We start from the raw sequence: 14760 nt of genomic DNA on the forward strand, positions 1-14760 counted from the left end.
TGAGTAAATGAATTAACAGATGGGCTGATTCAGTCAATTGCTTGTCCTGTAACATAGGGGACACTAAATACTCCTGACTTCAGTATCTTCATCTGTAAAATAAATACATTGGAATAGATGAACTCTCATGTTCTCAGGGGACAGTTTATATCATGTATTTGTTATACCAGGTTATGGGACTGTCCATGTCATTGAAAACTGTGTATCATTAGCAATGAACGAGCCCCTTGTTGATTCTTTGTTAAGTCATTGTTGTGTTTTTCCCCATCCCCATTTTTCTTTTAGGTCCTGACTGGAAGGGAGCATGTCCAATTTCACCTTGAGAAAAACATCTCCCACAGGAAATGGTAATGTAGATGCTATTTCCCTTACTCAGAAAATTTAAAAATCTGGGGAAAACAATCCATAGTTCCTAATTTTTTCATGTAGCTATGAAATGCTTAGAAGCAGCAGTCTAATTTAATTAACATGGCCAAAGTTAGGCTTAAGATAAAAGTCAGGGTGCTGTAGATTTAACTCATCCAATTGCAATTCAAAGATTTCTTTTAAAAATCAAGTATAGGTGACCTTCTCTACTTCTGACTCCCATGAGATCAAAGAATCACGTTATTTATAATCAGAAGCACCAGAACTTATTGAGTATTATAAGTACTTCCAAAACAGTCTCATGTGTCCTTCCAAGGCATATTTCTTTCTGAGCAAAGTGGCAGTATTGATTTAGCTGAGGCCTGTGGTTCTACATTCCCAGGTGCAGGGCAGGGCTTCATAACGTGCACAGGTAGTTTCAGTTGGCACCCGAGCAGTCTTATATGTTATGTTATCTTTGATGATAGGTGTGGGATTTGTTCTTTCTTGCCAGTGCATCCTACTTTGAAATAGTACTGGAGGTTCCAGCCTAGAAGATGGAGGCTGGACCATCAGATGTGCCTCTCAAGATTTCCAAGTTAGCAAACACACACTCAACTCCATGGCACTATATCTCTTGAAGTTTCATTTTTCTGTTGTTAGATATGAGGACTACCACGCAGGGGACCACACTGAGGCAACAGGGTTTCCAGGAGGTCAACAAAAGAAGGACTTTCTTACAGGATAACAGCTGGATAAAGAAACGTCCTGAAGAAGAAAGGTAAGAGGGCGTGGGGAGGGAGGAAGGGGGAGAAGAGAGAGCTCTTCTCCATTTGGGAAACTAATGGCCAACTGGGAAGTGGATGCTTTTTTTTCCTAAAGCACTTTGTTGCTTGGCCTCATTTTTGGTAAGATTTAGTAAGCATACATTGGTTATATCAGATTTTTAACAGTATCTCTACCATCTTAAATATCCATATACCTAAAAGAATATGAGTTGTGAGTGAGAGAAAGCAGGATTTCATTGTTATGAGTAGCGTAGACATTGATAACCTGAAAAAAAAAAAGACATTCCAGTTTCCAAAAAGGTAATATTTAGTCCACGATGGGGATATTCCTGGTATATACTGATCATGTCTGCTGAAACAAATGGAAGTATGACTCCAAGTTTACAAATTTAATAATAATTTATCTGAAATTTCCTTATGAGCAAGTGAAATAGATAAATTCTTGGCTCATTTTAATTCCCGCTGGCTATATACCTCTAGATCCAGGTAGGTGCTAAATGCACCATCACTTAGTGAGTCAAGACATTTACCACCAAGAAAGTATTGTCTGTTTTAAACATTACATCTATTAGCTATATGTTTAAGGTTTGAAGACTATGTCCCTAAACATATTGCCTCATTGCCAGCACAGGTTTACAATAGGTATTTGTCCAACCCAGATATATTTATTATAAATTGTGTGTGTGTGTTTGTGTGTATGTGTGTGTGTGTTTGTGTGTATGTGTGTGTGTGTGTGTGTGTGTGTGTAGGAGGCAGTCTGTGGGGTTGCACAGAGTTGGACATGACTGAAGCAGCTTAGCAGCAGCAGCAGCAGCATTCACACACATACGTGTGTGTGTCCTTAGTCACTCAGTTGTGTCCGATTCTTTGACTCCACGGACTGTAACCTGCCAGGCTCCTCTGTCCATGGAGACTTGCCAGGCAAGAATATTGGAGAGGGTTGCTATGCCCTCCTGCAAGGGATCTTCCCAACCCAGGGATCAAACCCAGGTCTCTCGCATTGCAGGCAGATTCTTTACTGTCTGCATCACCAGGGAAGCCCAAGAATACTGGAGTGGGTAGCCTAGCTCTTCTCCAGGGGAACTTCCTGACCCAGGATTGAACTGGGGTCTCCTGCATTGCAGACAGATTCTTTACCAGCTGAGCTACCAGGGAAGCCCATGTATGTACATATGTGTGTATCTACATATATAGATACACGCATATGCATATGTTCCTTGATTCCCTCTTACATGTCAAGTTAGATGCTAGATACTTTACATATAAAGCATCACTAAATCTCACAACTATCATCAGTTCAGTTCAGTTCAGGCACTCAGTCGTGTCCGACTCTTTGCAACCCCATGAACTGCAACACGCCAGGCCTCCCTGTCCATCACCAACTCCCAGAGTTCACTCAAACTCATGTCCATCGAGTCAGTGATGCCATCCAGCCATCTCATCCTCTGTCATCCCCTTCTTCTCTTGCCCCCAATTCCTCCCAGCATCAGGGTCTTTTCCAATGAGTCAACTCTTCGCATGAGGTGGCCAAAGTACTGAAGTTTCAGCTTCAGCATCAGTCCTTCCAATGAACACCCAGGACTGATCTCCTTTAGGATGGACTGGTTGGATCTCCTTGCAGTCCAAGGGACTCTCAAGAGTCTTCTCCAACACAACAGTTCAAAAGCATCAATTCTTCGGCACTCAGGCTTCTTCACAGTCCAACTCTCACATCCATACATGATCACTGGAAAAACCATAGCCTTGACTAGATCGATCTTTGTTCACAAAGTAATATTTCTACTTTTGAATATGCTATCTAGGTTAGTCATAACTTTTCTTCCAAGGAGTAAACGTCTTTTAATTTCATGGCTGCAATCACCATCTGCAATGATTTTGGAGCCCCCCAAAATAAAGTCTGACACTGTTTCCACTGTTTCCCCATCTATTTGCCATGAAGTGATGGGCCCAGATGCCATGATCTTCGTTTTCTGAATGTTGAGCTTTAAGCCAACTTTTTCACTCTCCTCTTTCACTTTCATCAAGAGGCTCTTTAGTTCCTCTTCACTTTCTGCCATACGGGTGGTGTCATCTGCATACCTGAGGTTGTTGATATTTCTCCCGGCAATCTTGATTCCAGCTTGTGCTTCTTCCAGCCCAGCGTTTCTCATGATGTACTCTGCATAGGAGTTAAATAAGCACGGTGAGAATATACAGCCTTGTCATACTCCTTTTCCTATTTGGAACCAGTCTGTTGTTCCATGTCCAGTTCTAACTGTTGCTTCCTGACCTGCATACAGGTTTCTCAAGAGGCAGGTCAGCTGGTCTGGTATTCCCATCTCTTTCAGAATTTTCCACAGTTTCTTGTGATTTACACAGTCAAAGGCTTTGGCATAGTCAATAAAGCAGAAATAGATATTTTTCTGGAACTCTCTTGCTTTTTCGATGATCCAGCAGATGTTGGCAATTTGATCTCTGGTTCCTCTGTCTTTTCTAAAACCAGCTTGAACATCTGGAAGTTCATGGTTCACATACTGCTGAAGCCTGGCTTGGAGAATTTTGAGCATTACTTTGCTAGCATGTGATATGAGTGCAATTGTGCAGTAGTTTGAGCATTCTTTTGCATTGCCTTTCTTTGGAATTGGAATGGAAACTGACTTTTCCAGTCCTGTGGCCACTGCTGAGTTTTCCAAATTTGCTGGCATATTGAGTGCACCACTTTCACAGCATCATCTTTCAGGATTTGAAGTAGCTCAACTGGAATTCCATCACCTCCACTAGCTTTGTTCGTAGTGATGCTTTCTAAGGCCCACTTGACTTTGCATTCCAGGATGTCTGGCTCTAGGTGAGTGATCACACCATCGTGATTATCTGGGTGGTGAAGATCTTTTTTGTACAGTTCTTCTGTGTATTCTTGCCACCTCTTCTTAATATCTTCTGCTTCTGTTAGGTCTATACCATTTCTGTCCTTTATTGAGCCCATCTTTGCATGAAATGTTCCCTTGGTATGTCTAATTTTCTTGAAGAGATCATACAAGGTAGATATTACATTCTCATTTTACAGAGGAGGAGTCTGAGGCTCAGAGAAGTTAGGTAACTTGTCCAAGAGCACACAGCTATTACATAGTAGAGCTGAGAGTAACATGACCCATTGTCTTTCCATTACACCAGTGGTTCTCAGTCAGGGACAATTTTGCTCCCAGGGGATGTTTGACAAGGTCAGGAGACATTAATAGATGTTAAAACTAGGGGTGGGGTACTCCTGGCATCTAGTCAGTAGAGACTAGGAATGCCACTAAATAACCAATTAATACAATGCACAGGACACTCCTCACAACAAATAATGAGCAAACCCATAATGTCAAGAGCAATGAAGATGGGAAGCACTGCATTACAGAATACTTACTCCAAGCTTTCTACTAAACTATCCATGAGTGGTTGTTTGAGGAGCATACTTGTAATTAGTGAACAAAAATGACTCTTAAATTCTGTTGTTAAATTCTACAGTTTTAAGGAACCATAGGGGTATTTGGAGATAGACTAAGTTTTGGAGATAACACTCTTAGACAACAATCAGTTCCACACACTAAGTTTTGGAGTTAACACTCTTGGACTACAGTCATTTCCTTCTATAAAGCAACATTTACTGCTTCTCTTGAAACCTATTATGACATTTCTATTTTTCCAAAGTGACCGAGGGAGATCAAAGGTAAATTTGGCACTGCAAGTATTTGCACAGATGTGGGGAGATAGAGATGTCTAAGACAGTTTACAGTCGGTAGGAGTGATGGTTTTATGCCAGACACACTTCCTTAAAAAGGCCTAGGGAAGCTTGGACGGTGTGACAGCTTCTCAGTGAAGGGGAAATTGGCTCTGATGCCTCCCCCACACTCGCTGGCCCAGTGCTGGGCTCCTCGTTAGAATTTTTCTTTAGGCAAAAACTGCGTCTGTCGTCTGCTGCTCTCCCACAAGTGTAGGGAGGGGATACCGGGAATCTGGAGGGTTCTCTTGGGATCTCTGAGGGTGTATATTTGCTGGAATTGTTTCAGTTTCACTGTTCGTCTTTCTTTTCAATTATCTACTGTAGTTCTTTTATAGCTTTATTGTCAGTGGTTCCAGAGTGTTGAGTAACATTAGTGGAGCAGAACGAGGAGAAATGTGATATTTCAGGTTTGGCTGGGTTCACATTGAAAGGTTCAGATACTTACTCTCTGCCTTGGCTCAAGACCAAAGTCTTTACTACATGTTTTGACATTTCCTAACATTGCCTGTGGGCTTCCCAGGCGGTAAAGAACCTGCCTGCCAATGCTGGAGATATAAGAGATGCAGGTTCAGTCCCTGGGTTTGGAAGATCCCCTGGATATGAGGGCATGGCAACCCACTCCAGTATTCTTGCCTGGAGAATCCCATGAACAGAGGAACCTGGCGGGCTACAGTCTGTAGGGTTGCAAAGAGTCAGACATGACTGAGGCAACCTAGCACATACACACACAACATTGCCTGTATTTTCAGGTCCACTGTACAAAATAAGAAATATCTAACTTTAGGATTTTATGTATGAAGTCCTATTGCATGATTGACCAGTAGGAAAAGCAAAAGTTTGGAATATAGAGATCTGGGACCTAAACCTACCCTTGTCAATTGCTAATCTTTAGCTTTAGGAAAGCCACAAACTCCTTGAGCAATTTTCTCATCTGTGAATTGGATATGAGTGTCTCCCTTGCCTAATTTATAGGGTATTTTAAGGACCAAACAGAGCACACTATATGATCTCATGGGTCAGAGATAGGCTAAATCTGTGAACAATCAACCTTCTTAACTACAAATACTGGTATGTATTTTCCTACACTTTGTCAAGGAAAACTATCAAGGTCATCAACAGGAAAAATTTCAGACATAACAGGCTTAATTAAATTTAAAACATGTTTGAAGAAAAGTTTGCCTTCCTGCAGAAAAGCATGCTTCTAATATATACAAAGTAGTTGGCTGAGCATTCCCACACTCTGATGAAAGAAACCAAAACCAAAAAGCAAACACTCATTCTGTTGTGGAATCACGTGGAAATCTCATGGGATAAATCAGAATAATGGTCGTTTGTACTCCCAAACTTGTTTCTTTTCACCATGTTCTTTCAAGTGGTGACTGGTTGAATTAACTTTGCCAAGCATTGCGAGCTCTTTCCTGCCTGCCTTATTTAATGCTTACTAAAGACTGTGATAACTTTTCATGTGACTTAATTTTGTTCTTTCTCTGCAGAGATGAAAATTACGGTAGGGCGGTGCTCCACAGACATAATTCCCACGATGCCTTGGACAGGTAGGTGTTTCAGACAAGTTACATCATTAGCAGAAACACAAAGACAGTTGTTTTTGAGAGTAGACTTGTTCAAGGCTGAATATTGGTGCCTAGCCACAGGCTTTCCCTGATGTTCTGGGCACGTGAAGGAGAATCTGACAACATTAGGGATTTTCACAAAGCAAACTATGCTTCTCCAGCTTTCTGCTCCCCAAATACAGTTTGAAGGTACAGAATCATCAATCCACTGCTCACCCTACCACGGTGGCCTTCCTGACAGGAAAGAGCAAGGGCTCCCACAAAAACATGATGAGATAAGATATTTCCAAGCCTTAGAGAAAGGAACCCTAAAACAGAAATAACAGCTGAGTTCACTTGCTTTATGGGACAGTACGTTTCTTTTCTGCGGACGGTGACTGCAGCCATGAAATTAAAAGACACTTGCTACTTGGAAGGAAAGCTGTGACAAACCTACACAGCATATTAAAAAGTAGAGACATCACTTTGCCAACTAGGTCCATAGAGGCAAAGCTGTAATTTTCCAGTAGTCATGTATGGATATGAGAGTTGGACCATAAAGAAGGCTGAGCACCGAAGAATCGATGCTTTTGAACTATGGTGTTGGAGAAGACCCTTGAGAGTTCCTTGACAGCAAGGAGACCAATCCAGTCAATCCTAAAGGAAATCAACCCTGAATATTCATTGGAAGGACTGATGCTGAAGCTGAAACTCCAATACTTTGGCCACCTGATACGAAGAACTGACTCAAGGGGAAAAATACCTGATGCTGGGAAAGATTGAGGGCAGGAAGAGAAGGAGGCAATAGAGGATGAGTTGGTTGGATGGCATCACTGACTCAATGGACATAAGTTTGAGCAAACTCCAGGAGATAGTGAAGGACAGAGAAGCCCAGTGTGTTGCAGTCTATAGGGTCTCAAAGAGTTGGACACGATTTAGCGATTGAAAACAACATTTCTTTTCAGAAACTCCTAGGCATGTGGAAAATCGCTAAATGATACTCAGTGGCCAGTGGCCAGACAAATGCAAATTAGTAGGAAAATTTAAGCAAAACTCATAGTCACAATGATGTAAATATCCTAAGATTGATAAAATGAATAGACAATATTCTTACTAAAGCACATTGACACTAACACACAAAGAAACAGCCACACCCAGCAGAAGAACCTAGTTATTTCTCAGACAAAAGTTTTATCCGGTTCCATGGGCAGCGTCTACCACCAAGACATACTTAGTGAAGGACTATGATTGTTTTTCATGGTGGGGCTTTAAAGAGATAAGTAGACATTGTAAAGTAACTGTTGTTGTTTAGTTGCTAAGTTGGACACAACTATTTTGTGACCCCCATGGACTGTAGTCCACTAGGCTCTTCTGTCCATGGGATTCTCTGGAGTGAGTTGCTATTTCATTCTCCAGCAGATCTTCCTGACCCCCAGGGACCAAACCCATGTCACCTACATTGGCAAGTGTATTCTTTACTACTAAACCACCTGGGAAGCCCTGAAGTAACTATACCCAAATAAAAATTAAAAAAATGTTAAGTGGGCACTTTGAATATATCTATTTTGGAGTTTTTATATGTGAATTTTTCTAAACCATTTAAAAAGTGTTCAGAATTTTGACGTGTTCTAAGGAACTAAAAAGCCCTTTGATGAAAGTGAAAGAGGAGAGTGAAAAAGTTGGCTTAAAGCTCAACATTCAGAAAACGAAGATCATGGCATCTGGGCCCATCACTTCATGGCAAATAGATGGGGAAACAGTGGAAACAGTGTCAGACTTTATTTTGGGGGGCTCCAAAATCACTGCAAATGGTGATTGCAGCCATGAAATTAAGATGCTTACTCCTTGGAAGGAAAGTTATGACCAACCTAGATAACATATTAAAAAGCAGAGACATTATTTTGTCAACAAAGGTCCATCTAGTCAAGGCTATGGTTTTTCCAGTGGTCATGTGTGGATGTGAGAGTTGGACTGTGAAGAAGGCTGAGCACCGAAGAATGGATGCTTTTGAACTGTGGTGTTGGAGAAGACTCTTGAGAGTCCCTTGGACTGCAAGGAGATCCAACCAGTCCATCCTAAAGGAGATCAGTCCTGGGTGTTCATTGGAAGGACTGATGCTGAAGCTGAAACTTCAGTACTTTGGCCACCTCATGGGAAAAGTTGACTCATTGGAAAAGACCCTGATGCTGGGAGGGATTTGGGGGCAGGAGGAGAAGGGGATGACAGAGGATGAGATGGTTAGATGGCATCACCGACTCCATGGATGTGAGTTTGAGTGGAATCCGGGAGTTGGTGATGGACAGGGAGGCCTGGCGTGCTGCAATTCATGGGGTCGCAAAGAGTCGGACACGACTGAGTGACTGAGCTGAACTGAACTGAAGGGTCCTGAGTTCACCCCCCTCTACATGACATATCCCATTGGTTTTTGGGTTCCCAGCCTTGGTTCTTCTGTTTGAATGTTCTGTGATTTAGCTGACTGTCCTGTGGCTTATCCTGGGTCTTCATGGTTTTGAAGCTTATGTTCTTGTTCTCTGTTGGCCCTCGCTTACCAAACAAGGGGAACCTGATAACTTGAATCCAGGCACCAGTGGAAAACACACCCTCCATTGTATTTGCCTTTGTCTGGAACTATTAAAGAACATACTTGTTGTGAAGCATGACCAGGAAAACTAAGATTCATGTTCTTAATGCTTCAAGATATGTGTGTGTGCTTAGTTGCTCAGTCATGTCTGACTGTTTGTGACCATGGATGGTAGCCCACCAGGCTCCTCTGTCCATAGGATTCTCCAGGCAAGAATACTGGAGTGGGTTGCCATGTCCTCCTCCAGGGGATCTTCCCAGCCCAGGGATCAAACCCAGGTCTCCCACATTACAGGCGGATTCTTTACCATCTGAGCTACCAGGGAAGCCATGTTTCAAGATAATGTAATCGTAATGCCTTCTATGGTAATTTTATATATTTAAAATTATATCAGTTACCTGAACCCTTCATGTTGCTGGACAGCATTCTGGCTAAAGCAGCACACTGAGCTGTTTTATCTTCACAAATAAAAATCTGTACGCCTGAGACATTTCCCCCTGGACTCCTTGGCGAGTATCTCAAATGACATCTTTATAAAAGGTAGTGTAGGTTAATTTTCTCCTTGCATTTGCACAAACAGACATCCGTGTGATACTTTTCCATCCTTCTGCAGAGGCTGTGTCCACTTTGGTGTTCACCCAACACCATTTTGGAGCACCTGCTGTGTGCTGACACTGTGCCAGGTGCTGGGAATACAAAGATGCATCAGACGCCAGCTGTGATCTTAAGGCACTCTCACATTTCATGGAAAAAGATGGATCCATAGACACAAATACTCAGATTTACCATGCAAAGTGCTTGTAGAAGTGTGGGCCATGCTATGGGAAGAAGCAGAGGGTAATTCTGACTGTAAGAGTGGAAGCCCGCCCTGAGGAAGTGCTCATTGGTGTTGCTGCTTGAAGGATGGAAGCTGTTTCCAAGTAGGAAAGGGTAGCTGGTGAGCAAGGGGCCAGGAAAGAGGCACTTCCAGCGGAAGTGATAACATGCCCAAGAGTTCCACGTGAGCAGAGACTGAAAATAAAGGAAAATAAATAATTGTCTCGTCATGCTAGAAGACAAGCTTCATAGGATGCATAAACAACAGGACATTTTACTATGTCCTTTCTCTGCAAGATCATTAACACATGTCAAAGGAGGCAGAAAGCACAACAAAGAGTACCAGTGGAGATGCCCTTCGGAGCCAGACAATATTTTGCAGTCTGGGAACAAAACGAAACCCTTGCTTCCATAAAACTTCAGGTGATTCAAGTGAAAGTCACTCAGTCATGTCCAACTCTTTGTGACCCCATGGACTATACAGTCCATGGAATTCTCCAGACCAGAATACTGGAGTGGGTAGCCTTTCCATTCTCTAGGGGGTCTTCCAAACCCAGGGGTCGAACCCAGGTCTCCCGCATTGCAGGTGGATTCTTTACATACTGAGCCACCAGAGAAATCCAAGAATACTGGAGTGGGTAGCCTATCCCTTCTCCAGTGGATCTTCCTGACCCAGGAATCGAACCAGGGTCTCCTGCATTGCAGGCGGATTCTTTACCGACTGAGCTATCAGGGAAGCTTCCTGGTTAAAGGTAGAGGAGGGAGAGATTGAATGTAAATGAACACAGTATGCTATGTCCCATGGTGATAAGTACCTGAAAGAATGAAGCAGCTAATGAGACAAAGCAATGGCGCCTATGAGGAGCTATTTCCTGGATGGGGGTCAGTTCCATCTGCACCCATGCATTATACCTGCTAATGAGTCTTACCATAACCTCACTCTGAGTTTCCTTAAAAACACAAGAGATTGCATTAGTTATTTTTTTATAAACATTATTCTTTCCTTAACAAACACTATTCCCTCTATCTCTGTTCATTCATGTCTGTTTATCTTTCAAGTCCCAGCTCAACTTGTATCTCATCCAGGAAGACTTCTCTGATCCCCACGTCTTCAAACAAGCTTTCTCAGCTTCAAACTCTCTTGTACTTGACCTGAACCTCTTTTCTGATACTGACCACTTTCTATGCTTGGACATACATGTCTTACTTGTCCCTCTAGCTCTGTGTGTGCAGGGTCTATAGTTAATTCATAACTCATTCCTCAGCTGATGATATACTGCTGATGATATACTGTCATTAATACAGTATATGGTTTACCTGCAAATATTTGCTTAATAAAGATATACTACATCAAGTTAAAAATTGCATCTTAAATAGTATACTGTTTTGGTACATTTTCTGATTCAGTGCCTTTGATCTGTTAGCTTCAAATGATGCTTTGAAATGCAAATACAGTCAATCATGATAGAATTCTCCAAAGAGCTTACTTTCCCTGTATCACAGGGTTAAGACATTGAATAGGCTTTTCTTGCTGAATGATCAGTCTGATCAAGCTATCTCCAGTGCTTTGATGATCATGGTTCCTTCTCTAACTTTCTTGTCTTCTCTCTGCTCCCTGTTTTTCAAATTATCTGTCTCAGCTCTCTGCCACTGTCTCTCCTCCCCTACTTCTCCCAGGCTCCCCTCTCTTCTCGTCTTCCCATCCGTCCTTTCTCTCTTCTACCACTTTCCTCTGTTCATTTTCTTCCTGTTTCCTGTTTTCTCTCTTTTCTTCTCTCTTGCTCCCTTTCTTCCAGCAAGGCCTCTGCTTTCAACCCTGTCCACGGTGCTGAACTCCTAATAGACTGATTTGTATGTAGCCATTGTGCTGGCATAAGGCTCTGATGAAACTGTAAACACAACAGAGCTGATGATAAGGGACTGAGTTCCTATTACATAAAAATCAACAACAACTCTGAAAGCGGTACATATTAGTAATTAACGCTTTCGCATGTTGTGTTGCTTGTTTCACATATCCTTATCCTCAATTTGAATATGTTACATTGTGATTAGATTAATTGGACCTAAAGAAGAATTCTTTTATTAGCATGGGGAATTGGGTTTGCTAGTTTATCCTAGTCAGGTCAAAGCCTGGGACAATTTTGGTACTCCAAATATGTCTTTTCTTGGTAACATATATATCTCCTACCCCAATAGGCCAAGACTTTACTAAATCTGTGGGAGCTGTATAAACTGTTTTTTATAATTTATTTGATCTTCCTATAATTATTTTTTGCTACAGGAAAACAAATGAGAGGGAAGAGCCAAAGGCCACAATCAGTCGGTACAGATCTGATGTCACTTTGGACAGGTAAGGTGTTTTGAACCAGCACGTGGAATGTATAAGATATGTTAAATCCCATTTCTTATAAGGCATGAGGCAGCTAAATGTTTACCAAAGTGAGCTTCAAACTATATTTTATCCCCAGGAACAGAGGGCTATAAAGATGGAATTATCTTCTTCAAAACTCACAAAATCTTGACTTGCTATGCTATTTTCCTAAAATCTTGCTAATAGTACATCAAAAGGAACAATTCGAAAGGAACTGGTTTGAGTATAGATGGGATGGGCGCTGCATGTTATCTGCTTAATTTTAAAAGGAGAATATAGTTTTTTGTGTGTGCGAGTCACCAATTCTTGTTCTAACTTCTGTTTTTCCATTCCGGAGGCAGAGAAACAGCAGTTTTCATTTTAACTGTCTTATGGAGAGACTATATATTTTAATAACACGGTAATTTTGATTCACTCTAGGATAAAGACATTGGCTCTTTACTCTAGAAAGTAAAACTGCTCTTTCGGCCACGGAGTCACCACATGGCTATACATGAGTCATTGTGTTGTGCCTGTTGTTGGCTCACTCCTAGATGGAAGGAAAGGAAGGGCTCATAAACAGAAAACCAAGGAATATCTATTCAGGTTGAAGCATAAATGCTACAAGTCACATTTAAATTTTATATCTGGTAGAAGTGCTTCCCAGGTGGCTCAGTGGTAAAGAATCTGCCTGCCAATATAGGAGACACAGGAGACTTGGGTGCAATGCCCGGGTGGGGAAGATCACCTGCAGGAGGTCATGGCAACCCACACCAGCATTCTTGCCTAGAGAATTCCGGGGACATGAGACTGGTGGGCTACAGTCTATGGGGTCGCATGGAGTCAGACACAACTTAGCAGCTGAGTACAGAAGTGTTTATTAGCATAGGTAAAGAACAAAGTTCATATCTTCATTTGGAGTCTAGACACGGTGAATGCCCGAGGCCATCAAGAGTCGAAGCCACACCCCATAAGCTAAAGATGTGCTGTCTTTGGAAACAAACGTGCAACCTGCTGCCCTTGCAGCACATACACTGAAACTGATGGCATCTAATAGATTCCATGTTCAGACCAGGCCAACGTCAGTTAAAACAGCAAATGCATGCGCTTCTGCACTCTTTATAGGCTTTTAAGTCAATCTCCCTAATAGTGAACTAAGGAGGTGACATCTCTCTTGTAATTAACAACCTTGACAAGAATAAGTTTGTGAAAGTGTCTACCCAGGATCTCATCTCCACAGCCCTGAGTGAGAGAGGAGTCACAGTGCTTCCGTCTGTTCATCCTGGCCTTGCGGGCTGTCCTAGAGCTCTGTTAATTGAAGCAGGAAACCCTACTTCTAGGGATGAATTTACAAGTGAGGTAATTTATCTCTAGAAAGGTAAATACGGGAGACCTAAGCCTTTACAGGCTGAATGTTTGTGTCTGAGTGTTTATATCAGGCCAGTCAAGATGGAACCTTAGAACATCAGCAGTGAACTAGACCAGACCTCACAGTCAAGCCAGTTAGTCATTCTCAACCTCAGCAGCAGATTAGAATCACCTAGAAAGTGAAGATGTCAGTCTCTCAGTCTTGTCTCTTTACTACCAGGCTCCTCTGTCCATGGGGTTCTTTAGGCAAGAATATTGGAGTAGGTAGCCATTCCTTTCTCCACGGTATCTTTCCAACCCAGGAATTGAACCCAGGTCTCCAGCACTGCAGGCAGATTCTTTACCATCTGAGCCACCAGGGAAGCCCAAATCACCTAGAGAACTTTTCAACTGCACTGATAATTTGGTTCCAACAGCTCTTATTCCGTAAATCCTAATCTAATTAGTCTGAGGGGGCCTTGGGCATCTTTTAAAGTTTATGACATGATTCTGATGAGCAGCCAAAATTCCAAACCACCACACCAGCCCAAACACTTCATTTTAAAAACTAGAAAATGAAGCCAGAGATTTCTTGCTTTATCTACACAGAGGATTAGCAGTGCATATTTGGAAGATGAGCTTCCCCAGGCAGTCCTATCCCCAGCTCACTCCCAACAGTGAACTACATTCATCCCTCTAATGTGGGCACAGGTATGAGGGAGAGAACAGAGAGGTCAAGAAAGGCAAGCCCTGCTAGCAGGAGTCAGACCCCATCATGCAGGGCACTCCAAGTGTAAGACCCAAAGTAATGTTAGGAGGAAGATGGTCAAATATATTAGGAGTGTGCATGCGTGTGCCATTTAGTACTTTGTGTGTAATAAATAAATATGAGAAAAGTACTGAGTTACCTTTCAAGAGTTCCCTTTTAAAATATAAATCTGTTGGTAAAAATGTGAAGTGTTCTAAAGAAACATAGGTAATCAATAGTATACCGTAGCGTTTAATATGGCTCAAATCCTGAAGATTGCTTCATATCTAATTTTGAAAAACCGCGGTTAGGGAGACCTCTAGTGTTCTGTTGTGGAAGTGTAACTTTTCTTTTGGTTCTTTTGATCATGTTGCTGATTATGTTTAAGTATTTCCTGTCTCCAAGACTGACTCCTATTAAAACAATCTATCTCATATCACAAGTTGATAGAAACTTCATAAGGGAAGTACCAAGTTAATCTCCCTAAGAAATG

At 42.0% G+C, this 14760-nt stretch overlaps 1 protein-coding gene across 1 annotated transcript in view; it reads left to right on the forward strand.

The window, feature by feature from the left end:
- The first annotated feature begins 304 nt into the window (after positions 1-304).
- Positions 305-14760, forward strand: part of SCEL (sciellin) — a 140093-nt gene continuing 125637 nt past the window's right edge. Inside the window, exons 1-4 of the mRNA XM_068984367.1 lie at positions 305-347; positions 1009-1126; positions 6369-6428; positions 12104-12172. Of these exons, the coding sequence (XP_068840468.1) occupies positions 305-347; positions 1009-1126; positions 6369-6428; positions 12104-12172 (290 nt within the window). The remainder of the gene's footprint in view (positions 348-1008; positions 1127-6368; positions 6429-12103; positions 12173-14760) is intronic.

Source organism: Capricornis sumatraensis, chromosome 12 (assembly GCF_032405125.1).
Source record: "Capricornis sumatraensis isolate serow.1 chromosome 12, serow.2, whole genome shotgun sequence".
Taxonomy (NCBI): domain Eukaryota; kingdom Metazoa; phylum Chordata; class Mammalia; order Artiodactyla; family Bovidae; genus Capricornis; species Capricornis sumatraensis.